The 12527-nt window shown below is 31.6% G+C and overlaps 1 protein-coding gene across 1 annotated transcript in view; it reads right to left on the bottom strand.

Annotated features, from left to right (window-relative positions):
- Nucleotides 1-12270, bottom strand: part of LOC114328866 (E3 ubiquitin-protein ligase rnf168) — a 38210-nt gene extending 25940 nt beyond the window's left edge. The window contains exons 1-2 of the mRNA XM_028277834.2: nucleotides 11849-12270; nucleotides 564-1179 (exon numbers count right to left, since the gene is read on the bottom strand). Of these exons, the coding sequence (XP_028133635.1) occupies nucleotides 564-1179; nucleotides 11849-12188 (956 nt within the window). The 5' untranslated portion in view covers nucleotides 12189-12270. The remainder of the gene's footprint in view (nucleotides 1-563; nucleotides 1180-11848) is intronic.
- Between the last annotated feature and the right edge of the window lie 257 nt (nucleotides 12271-12527).

Below are 12527 nucleotides of genomic sequence, written 5' to 3'. Positions count from 1 at the left end.
TGAATAACCTTTCAAATGAGCTAGCACACGACCCCTATTCTGCCGTCTTCAAATAAAACGCGGTATGTGCAGCCAACTTAAAACCGAGAAATTGACTCTCAAAGTTTTTTTGGTAGTAAATAAAATGATAGGGCTTTCAGACATTGCAAAAGCATAAATAAGGTCACAAGGAAACCACATATAGCAAAAACTCGATTTTCAATTTTTTTTGCAGATACCTCGTTTTAATTGAGGACGGCAGTATTTTCATTTAAAAAAAATTATTGATTACGTCATCGCACCCAGATGGATGACGTCACTAATAAGATGCCAAAAAATCATAAGTTAAAATTAAAAATCGACTTGTTTCGGGATTTTTCCTTCGGAGAATTTTTCATAAGCCGGATAAGTCTCCGACTTATGAAATAACGAATTTATTCTTTTGATTTGCACCATACTGTAGGCTAACAGAATAAACACATAAAATACATAATCATAATATGTTTGCATTACTGCCAACTCAATGTAAAAAAATAGCTACAGAAATGTATATCTAAATTATTGATAAAAAAATATTAACTTACAGTACTTTAGCTTCTGTATCCATATTAAGTTTCTTCGGAGTAATTTTGAGGGGTGTTTTTTTGTGAGACGGAGGGTTGAGCTTATATTCTATTGGTTTAAAATACCTCAATTCAGATTCTATGCAGTCACTAGCATCACTAAGCATATCTAAGTCCACCAGCTTTTGAATTTGCTGAATTTTCTTTTGGATTTTGGGCGAAAAATTTTTAGTATTTTTAGAAGTTGATTCATTTTGATTTTCTAAACGTAAAATTCTACAGGTATATTCTTTGTTAAAGAAATTATTAGAATTACTTTGATTTAGTTCAGTATCTTTCTTTACAAAACTATCCATAGGACCCAATTTTTTAGAGGCAACTTTAGCTTTTGAGGTAGAAGCTTCTTGAGACGCTAAATTTTCAGCTAATTTTTTAGCGATTTCTTCATCAAATTTTAATTTTTCTTCCATTACAGCTTTCTGATAATCCTCTTCTTCTTTGAGTTTCCTTATTAATTCTTCACTAGCTTTTAGATCAGCTTCTCGTTGCTTCCTTAATTCGTCATCTTCTTTTTGTTTTTGGATTTCATATTCTTTTCTTATTTCTCCAGGGTAAGCAACTATTACATCGTGACGTTCTACAAAAATATGTGAAATTGTAAAGTTTTCTACAGTTTATACCGGGTGTCCACTTATATTATCCCCCATTTTAACTGCCTATAACTTCTAAACGGCTCAAGATAGAAATATGCGGTTTTCGCTGAAATGTTTTATTTTAGTAAAAGTTTTGTCTGAATGGACCGAATTTTTTATATCGCTTTCAAATACGAAAAGAAAAATGGCGGATTTTTGAAAAAACGTTGTTGACTTTTTTTTAATAGAACACCCAGTATTTTTTTTGTAAATTGAAATAAAGGTCATTCACCTATCCAACGATATAAAGTTTTTCAAAATCGGTTGTCAAATCACTGCGAAATTAATTTTTAAAATGAGAGGTGCAACGTGGATATCACATACCTAAATAACATAACTAAGCAAATTGATATTACATTGCATCTCTCATTTTAAAAATTAATTGCTCAGTCATTTGACCACCGATTTAAAACAATATATATATCGTTGGATAGGGAAATGACCGTTTTTTCAAGTTTTTAGGTAAATGACCATTTTTTATGTCGCTTTTAAATTAAAAATGGCGGATTTTTGGAGAAAAAACGTTGTTGACTTTTTTTAGTGAAACACCCAGTATATTTTTTTGTAGCTTGAAAAAACGGTCATTTACCTATCCAGAGATATTAAATTTTTTAAAATCGGTTGTCAAATGACGGAGCAAATAATTTTTAAAATGAAAGATGCAATGTGGAAATCACATAATTTTGCTTAGTTATGTTATTTAGATATGTGATATCTACGTTGCACCGCTCATTTTAAAAATTAATTATTCAGTGATTTGACAACCGATTTCGAAAAAATTTATATCGCTGGATAGGTGAATGACCTTTCTTTCAATTTACAAAAAAATATACTGGGTGTTCCATTAAAAAAAAAGTCAACAACGTTTTTTTCAAAAAACCGCCATTTTTCTTTTCGTATTTGAAAGTGATATAAAAAATTCAATCCATTCAGACAAAACTTTTACTAAAATAAAACATTTCATTGAAAACCGCATATTTCTATCTTAAGCCGTTTAGAAGTTATAGGCAGTTAAAATGGGGGAAAATATAAGTGGACACCCGGTATATCGCACACCTAGTTCAATATTGCCACAAGTGCAAAACACAATATTCTCGAGAAATGAGCAAAACGTTCTGTAGTAAACGCGTTTTGCCCTGTAAATAATTTATTTTGAGAATGACTGGCTTCAAAATTACAATTTAGGTAGCAAATTATACACTTATTGGCTGGATCTTATTACAATTTATTAAAAATAAAACGTTATTATTATTTTGATAGTTATGGCGATATTGCATTGTGAAGAAAGTCATTTATAAAACGATACCTAGGAGATACGGCGGCAATATAATGAAAAAATCAATTGATTTTTGCAGTTGTGGCCGTATTGAATTATATCGGTTGTATTGTGGCAGTGTATATTATCGCCACATCTCTCTTGATTTTTGCAGTTGTGGCCGCATTGAACGTATTGAATTGCATCGGTTGTATTGTGGCAGTTTATATTATCGCCACATCTCCCAGTTATGGCCATATTGCATTTTCAAAACCTCCAAAAACCCTACAGTGAAATATCTAAGTAACTTTATACTTATCCAAAACAATATTTTAGTTCAGGCTGTATTGCATTAGATGGGCCATTATATAGGCAATATTTTACAGCCTTAACCCAAAATTCGAATTTTTTGCAGTTGTGGCACAATTGAACTAGGTGTGCGATATGTAAAGCATAAGAAATATATTCTATAACATTATAACAAATAAAAATGGATAAACAATTAAGCTCACACTGTCCTCTCTGCATATGAAAGTAATGTTTAAGATAAAATATTTATCTTTATGTTAAATACATAAAATGTTTAGGTTATTTAGGTCTTTTTATAAATCAGCTACTGCGCTTGTAAAACTCTGGTCTCCAATCGTCTCAGTTCGTGGCTCTAACTGTTGGAAATCATGTTCTCACAATATAGCTACCTAATGCCTGGTCTACATATAAAACGGCTTCCTTGAAAAAAATTTGTGGTAACAGCAGAGTAGACACCCTATAGAAATATTGATAGTTATCGTGTAGAAAACAAAAATCAAAAAATAGACAATCACCTCACTCATCTACACTCATCATAAATAAAATAAGCTTTATATGAAATTTTATTAAAAATCTAATTTATTCTTTCTATACCACTTACAACATCCAAAAATATGCCAAACAGTAGAACCCCGGTTATCCGTACTCCTCGGGACCGGACGTGGCACGGATTATCCGAACATATATTTCTTATACATAATAGGTATACATGTACGTTTATATACAGTGAGCACGTAAAGGTTGGAATAAATTCATTTTCTCGAGAATGGACGATTTTGGAAAAAATCCCGAAACAGGTCAATTTTTATTTTTAAATTGCGACTTTTTGGCATAAATATCATACTAATGACGTCACCCATCCGGGCGTGATGACATCATCGATGATTTTTTTAAATGGGAATAGGGGTAGTGTTATAGCTCATTTGAAAGGTAATTTAATTCTCTATTCAGTAATATAAACATTTACATAAATATTTATACAGGGGGCCTAAAAAATTTTTTTTTAATTAAATTTATTGACATAAAAAGAAGAATACATGTAATTTATTTAGTCCAAAATACATTTTACTGCTCTCAAAAAAGAGAAAAAAATGTCTATTTGAAAAATAATCACTCCTTTTCGCTTAAATTAAATGTTCAAACTGTCAAGAGGAAGGTGGGTAGCGGCTTTAATATTGAATTTAAGCAAAAAACGACATTTATTTGTCAAATAAACATTATTTGCTGTTTTCTGATAGCAGTAAAATGTATTTTGAGTTAAATAAATTACGGACATTCTTCTATTTATGTCAATAAATTTAATTAAAAAAAATAATTTTTTGGACACCCTGTATAAATAATTAAGTTTATATTATTCAATAGAGAATTGAATTACCTTTCAAATGAGATCACACGACCCCTATTCTCAATTAAAAAAATTATAGATGACGTCATCACGCCCAGATGGGTGACGTCACTAGTATGATATATATGTCAAAAAGTCGCAATTTAAAAATAAAAATTGACCTGTTTCGGGATTTTTTTCCAAAATCGTCCATTTTCGAGAAAACGAATTTATTCCAACCTTTACGTGCTCACTGTATACATAATAGGCGAGGGGCACACTCGAGAGGCTTAGAAATCGAAAAAGCGACCATGATAGGTGAATGGCAAATGTTGGTCATTCTTTATATTTTCGAGGTCACTGAATCCGAATATGAAGTTTATTTTTATCTAGAATTGGTGGAACATGTTCAAAAATCAAATTTTATGCAATAATGCGAAAAATCGAGAGAGAGAGAGAGAGAGAGAGAGAGAGAGAGAGAGAGAGAGAGAGAGAGAGAGAGAGAGAGAGAGAGAGAGAGAGAGAGAGAGAGAGAGACATACTTTATTGATACAATGTACCAAAAGGCCATCGACCGAAGTCTTTCAGCCAATTTACACAATTAATATACATTAATACAGTATATGTTTTTTGTTAATATTAAAATACAATACAATAATTAAAAAAAAATATTTGTATGTGGCGGTAATCACAATATCACTGACAATTAGTTACAATACAGATGATGATTTAAATAGAGTTGTTTATTGTCTTGATGTGTAGCAGATTTCTTCAAAAAGAGTTCTTCCTGGATATCTACGGGCACTGTCCTTTGGTATCTTCACAATGTGGGGCTCAATAAAATTTTTGTTATTGTCATTAATAAAGAGGTATTTAAACAGCTTATTGAGTCTCTCATTAATAAGTTCAATTCCAGTTTTATCATACAGCATTCTGTTTGATGGATTATGAAGTGGATTATCAGGATGACGCATTCTAGTAATTTGTCGAAGGCTAGTTGTTTCAGCCACTTTTATATTATTTTTGGCAGGACCTTTAGAATTATAGAAAATTGCAGAACCATACTCCAGCATGGGCCTGCAAATCATTTTATAAATATTGGCTGCTGTTTCAATCGTAATTCCCTCATTCTTGTATGTTAAACTTCTGAAGTGTTTTGCTCTAGTTATAATTTTCCTTTTTATAACTGCTGTGTGGTGGTTGAACTTCAATTTGTTATCTATTTCTATTCCCAAATACTTAACAGTTTGGGAGGGTTTAATAATATTGTCGCATATGTTTATAGTTGGTGAGTGATCTTGGATTCTATGGTTAAATATTATTAGTTTTGTTTTAGAAGGATTTATTGTTAATCTCCATTTATTCATCCAAGATATTGTGTCATCCACCCGCCTCTGCAATAAGTCCATTGTCTTTATTAAATTTTTTCCATATGATATCACTGCAGTGTCATCAGCAAATTGTAGCAAATTAGTATTGGTTAGTCTATTGTCGCATTATGTCACTGCAATAGAGATTATACAATAGAGGGGAGAGTGGTGAACCTTGTGGAACTCCTTGTTGCACTGAAAATGAATGGGAATATGTTTCATTGATCTTAACTATACACCTGCGTCTTCTAAGAAATTCGGCAATAATCCATATTAGAGAAGGGGAGCACTTCATTCTGTGAAGTTTATATAACAATCCTCTATGCCAAACGGAGTCAAAAGCCTTCTTGATGTCCAAGAAAACTCCAGCGGCCTTTAGTCCTTGCAATCTTGCTGCCTGTATATTGGATGCTACTATTGAAAGAGGAAGGATTGTAGATGATTTTTCTCTAAATCCAAACTGGTGTACTGGAATATGTTGGTTTAATTCATTATATAATCTTCCTTGGATAATTTTCTCAAAATTTTTTCCAATTACTGGGAAAAGGGTGATTGGACGGCAATTTTGGGGTAGTTGATGGTTAGTATAAGGTTTAGGAATAACTATTACAATGCCTGTCTTCCACTCATCAGGGAAGAAATGATTCATGATACAATAGTTATGTATGCTCATTATCTCCTTATGAATATCTGGATCTAGTTGTCTAAGGATTTTACGATTGATGGAATCTTTGCCTGGAGCTGTGTTTTTTCCTTTATATAGAGCCTCGTCATACGAAAAATCGATTTTAATGATTTTTCATATTTACCTCGCTGTATCTTTGGTCGCTGTAAATCGTTCCTTTTGAAAATTTTACTGTTTCAGCTTTGAAGTAATTAGATAACAACGAGCTTTGTCCAAAATGTTTAAACAAATTAAAAGAGGAGTTGTTAATTTTTAAACATTTTGTCGTCAGATTTCGTTAGTTGGTTTACTTAAAAAATTTGAGTGACAAACATTTTAGTTTATAGTTTTAACCAACACAGCAATAAAACATTCATGAAGACGTTTTCTGGAAAATTTCAAATCAAAATATGCAATAGAAAAAAAGTTATTGACTTTATAGACGAGTGACACTCCTCCAAAAAAACGCTTATTTCTCGAGATAATCCACGGTGTGGTGAATGGCTAATTTTTGTCATATTTTATGTTTTTGATGATGCTGAAAACGAAAATGAGGTTTATTTTGAATTTTAGATGGAGGAACATTATTAAAATAGCAATTTTACCCTAAAAATAAAAAAAAATGAAATAACGTTTTTCTTAAAATTAAAAGTTGCACCATTTTTTTTTTCTATAAAACATTTTATTCTTTGTACCTCATATTTTAATATCAACTTGATTAAAAAGCTAAATTTCAAATTTTGTCACTCAACTTTTGCGATTAAACTTTGCAATTCAGGAATCTACACCTTTTGCTTTAAACAATTCATAACTTTTATTATAATAAGATAGAACGATCGAAAAAGGTACTATTGTCTTCAGAAAGGTAATAAATATGTACAAATTTCAGAAAAAAATATTAAAACGGAACATAGTTGTAGCGAATTAAACGCAAAAAAATGTGACTTCATTTTTTTTTATTTTTAGGGTAAAATTGCGATTTTGCCAATGTTCCCCCACATGAAATTCAAAATAAATCTAGTTTTTCGACCTCGAAAACATAAAGAATGACCAAAATTGGTCATTCACCTTAAAGTTGATTTTCGTGGTCGGTATAACGTAATTTTAGGGGTTGCTTCCGCTCGCCTATATGTACCTACCATAAAAAGATAACAGAAAAAATAACATTATGAGTCTCCATCTCGGCGTATAGAGTTTCGTCAAGTGATTTACAGTGACGCTATTTTGATAAAACCTCAAAAATGCAATCTGAGTGCTATAAAATCATGGCATGGATAATCCGCAGCCCGGATAATCCCCAACCCGGATAATCCGCACACGGACAATCGGGGTTCTACTGTAATTCAAAGAGATGGTGAAAAGATTTCATTTTCAGAAATCATGCAGGACAGCACTGACATTATTGGGAAAACTTAGGAGCAATGGTCTAGACAACCCCAAAAAACAGCTAGTAGTATATGTAGATGTTGTAGCTTCACATATAAATCCATGTGAAATAAGAACTTAGTATCCTATAAAATGAAGCAATGTAAACCAACCAATATCGCCTATTCTAATCAGAGATTATTAGGGAGGCTAGCCAGAGGCCTTTACATAGTATCATTCATGATACAGTGAAACCTCGATATAACGGACCAATTGGAGGGACGGGTTATCTGTTAAAGCCGAAAGTCCGTTATACAAAAGTAAGTTTAAAATTAATCAAAAAACTTTTTTTTTTAAGTTTTGTTTCCACTTTTGAAGTTTGCTGTTTTTTATACTATTATTAGAATTATGTCCGCATTATGCTATAATAAAATTTTTATTGAAATTCTTTGTAAAATACAGAGACGTTTTATTTTTTTTTACATGTGAGCAGATTTTTTTGTCCGTTATATCCGAAGTTCGTTAAATAGAGGTCCGTTATATCGAGGTTTTACTGTACTATGTAAAGGGAAAGGTTAATTTATAAACTTTCCCTGCAAAACCAACTAATCAACAGCAATGTTTGGCATGCTCCACCAGGTATTTCAAATAGTTCAGAAAAAGAACTATTTCACTATCAATCCACACATAAAACTTAAAACTGGCTTGCTACAAGGATCAGAGCTCTCTATTTACCTATTTAGTCTGTGTATTGCTAATACGCCTAAAACACAATCAAGAGAGTTCCAGTATGCTAATAACTGGGCCATTATACATGGTGTAGAACACTAGAAATAACTAAAGATGTTCTAATTGTATACCTGGAAATATTTGCTAAATATTTCCACAAGTGAAGATTCAAACTGTATGTTTCCAAAACAGCTGCTTTTATATAAAACACAGTTGTTTTCAGAACTCTTTAGCAATGCATTAGTGTAATATAATATTTATGGATTACCGTCAAAGGCCGATATGATCAACCAAAAAAGAAGATGTAATTGGTGATATTTCTAGTGACTTTCTTGGGTGTGAATCTGTCTTTTTAGTTTACTCCTCTTGGTTTAAAAAGAAAGCTTAGTGAATCGGTACAGCCATATATTTTCGATTAACTTGGTAGTCTCTGAAAAGTGTTTGCCAGCTATGATCAAATCGATCCTTGCTCGAAAAATGAAATACATTCACATGTGATCTTTAAATCTTAAGACATCGACTTAATGTCGACCACTGTTTAATATAGAATGTAACAATAATGTATTTTAGAGGTTTTTATACCTACTGAAGTGGCTAGTTACAATTACTTGTACACTGGACGTAAGTAACCACATTTTCTTAAATTTTTTCAACTGTCAAAATTTCACCCTTTTGCTTTGTATTCTTAGTGGTTCACTTATTTCCAGGTTTACACTGACGATAGTCAGTCTGACCGAATACGTTTTGTACTTCTACTCCTTCGTAGATAAATTTTAAGGATTTTTTAATAAATTCATATGCCTACATACAACAGAAGTGTTTACTTCATTCCACGTTGTTATATTGAAGGTATACAGCCAACTACAGGGTTTACCCCCTTTTTAAAGTTTCCCTTTATGTGAATATCTCTTGCACAATGCAAGATTGCATAACTCTCTGCCTGAGACACAGATGTATATTCTTTTAGAGGGATAGAAATGTTGACATTTTTATCACAGCAGAATGCAGAATATTTCTATACCAACCTATTCTGTGTAGTTTTACACCTATCTATGTAATAGTTATAACCCAGCAGCTAAGTTGTGTCTTTCTTTTGTATGGGGTAATCTCTTAAGGTCTCTTTTTACCAGTGCCACGGCTCTGGTTTTATGTGTTTTTTTTGTGGTTGTATTTGGATGGGCATTTTTTAAATAGTTGATTCAGAGGTTGTTCCTTTCAGAATACCCTGTGGCTCAATGATCTATCTGGCTCATTTATGAGTCATCCATTTCCCCCCTTATTATCTTGCTGTATATAAAAGAAACGACCCAAGCAATGAGCAAGGTATTACTGGTTATAATGAGTTTTAAAGTATACATATGAAAAATAATAGAAAGAAGGAAAAACTGATAGGAGAGCTTATTAAAAAGAAAAAAAAAATGGACAAACGAGATGCCACTAGCGACCTGGAACATTAGAGGGTCTTTTTACTAGGGAGAGTTTAAAGAGCTATCCAATGGGATAAAGAAGTACAAAATAGGCATTATGGCTTTACAGCAAACTAAATAAGTGGGAAATGAAATAACAGAACTTGAACGCATAGCGCATTTAAGAGTGGCAGGATACTAAGAACAGGTTTCGTAGTTGGAAAAAATTTTATAGGAAAAGTTATGTTCTTCAGGCCTATCAAAACATAATATAAAAATAGTACAGCACTTGCAATACAAAAGTGGTGAAGCAAGACAATAAACAAATGAAAAGGTTATGAAGAAAGATATAACAAAATCAGAGTTGTTATGGTTAATAATACATGCTCATCCTAAAATGTACAAAAAATAATTTCTAAGTAATTCATTTGCTTAACACGAACATAATACCTTTTAACATTAATTTTTTCAGAGGCTAAAAGATAAAAAACCATAGATGTTTGCTTTATATTTGGTACCTGAGCTTAAGTGATTAGTGTTGTTGAGTATGGGTGATTATATACAATGTTAAAAATTACATCAGACAAAACAAATAAAGAGACCAAGTTTTAAGATACAGATCCTCTCATCATATCGCCTGGTGAGAACAATAGTGGTGAAACTTCAAAAGGAACATTTAGAGATAATCTTATTTGAAGTTTTGATGAAACTGCTAAATAGTATAACTTACTAATAGGTAATCATTTTGCAAAATTTGTCTAATAATATGCTTTCTAGGTATTTAAACCAATTAATAGAAGTAATTTTATTTGAAGAAAAGATAAACATTGTATTTATTTTAGATTTTTTTTGCGTTACGTCATTATTGCATTATTGAGGATGTTTAATTGGATGTTTTGCCACTATACTTTGCTACTACTACACTACAACAGTTTGGTTTTTGTATCAAATAACATATTTTATTGTACAAACCAAAAGCTTATTCACAAAATGAAACTAAAGTACAATAGAAGTACATAGAAAAATAACAAAATAAGATCTTAAAGTAATAATTATTAACATTATCTCTGTTAACAAGAAAACGATAAACATGATCAAAAATGAAAAGTAAGCAGAAGAACTATGAATAGTAAAATAAAATTCATTATTTCACTTATATTTCATATTTCAATGTACTGAAGAACTGATTGTGAGTGGAAGGAATTGATTTATTTTGTAAGGCAGGCCGCACATCAAAGAAACATGAAACGTAAATTACGTTTCATGGAAATAAACACTGCTAAAAAAATATACGTCCGGCCATTTATGAAACTCTCCGAAAATAAAAATTTGTCATGAGCATGAATCACACGTTTTCATTGGTAGGCGGACTTTGAGATTTGTTTAGCAGTGTTTTATTTTCATGAAACATGTTTCACGTTTCATGTTCATTTTTTTCGTTTCATGTTTCTTTGGTGTGCGGCTTGCCTAAGAGACTTTGCAAGTCATCAAACTTCTTTTTAGAAATCGATATTGGTTCTCAATAGAATGGAACCAAAGAATACTGATCCAAAGTGCATAGTCACTTTCTTGATTTTTTATTTCTAAGTAACACCGGTTAAAACTGAGTTTCTGTGTAAGAAGTTGTTTAAAAAAAACACACAAACAAAAAAGACCACATAGACGAAATTGCACATTCGCCACTATTGCACATTGCACTACTATTTTTAAAGATAATAGTTAAATGTTCAAATACTGGAAGCACGGCATAATTGGAGATTCGCCTGTTGATATAAAGTTTCGTTACATTCCCAAAGAATACAATTTAGGAACTAGCATTTTGTCATTAACACATCAAAATATTTGACAAATTCACAATACCCTAAAGACATGTAGGCGCCCTCTAGTAATAAAAAAATTAAATAATTGTGTGCCGATATTGCACATAAAAGAGGGCATATTTAGATGTGGGTTGATGGACTTCACCCAAAAATGTTGATTTTCGGGTTCCGCCACTATTGTTGTTCTCACTAGGCGATATATCTATTAGTTATATACTTAATATGACGCAAATATACTTTTATAACAACATACAACATGAATTTTCCAAAGAACTTTCCATAAAAATAATTACAAATGATTTTGCCACAAAACTGTTTGTGATTAATGCTACATATTTGCCAGTCTGTTCATAATAATAAAATAAATCATACCTTCTTCCAGGTTTTCATCAACTCCATTTGACTTGTTTTTAACATGTTGCGGAAATTTGTCTTTTATAGCTTTCCATAAATCCGCATTTATAAGATTATTCTCCTTTTTAACTTTTCTCAGCCAAGATCCTATCCTCAATCTACACAAGGGGCATACTAAGTTAGCATTTTCCATGGTATTCTCAAAACAAAATAAACAGAAAACATGATTACAAGGAAGAGTTACTGGTTCCACTAAAATACTCCTGCATATAGGACAAAGGACATCATTGAGTATTAATGTGTCGTAGTTTTTAGTTTTTGTTGTTTTAGAATTTCTTGTACTTCGTTTAGAAGTCATATTTACAATATTTTAAAAACGATTACATTAGACCACCATTTAAGACAAGTTCGTTCTTCTTCATTTTCTGTCACTTTATGTCATAATGTCATCAAGTCATTTGCAATCAACTATATAGGCAACCAATATATCACTCACCGAAAAGATTTTTCTATTAAAAAATGCTTTATGTTTATTAAAAATAAAAAACATTTCTGTAATTAACTATCCTATTATATGTGACTCTGCATTTCCATTTAATTTCATTACCAATAGCCAATATCCATTCATTCAGATTTATTTTATTGCAGCCGATCAGCAGTTTCGACCCAATTCACAGATAGGTCGCCATCAATTATT

This window comes from Diabrotica virgifera, chromosome 1, assembly GCF_917563875.1.
Source record: "Diabrotica virgifera virgifera chromosome 1, PGI_DIABVI_V3a".
Lineage (NCBI taxonomy): Eukaryota > Metazoa > Arthropoda > Insecta > Coleoptera > Chrysomelidae > Diabrotica > Diabrotica virgifera.
Note: the sequence above shows the minus strand (reverse complement) of the source record. Positions and strands in the feature narration are given on the sequence as shown.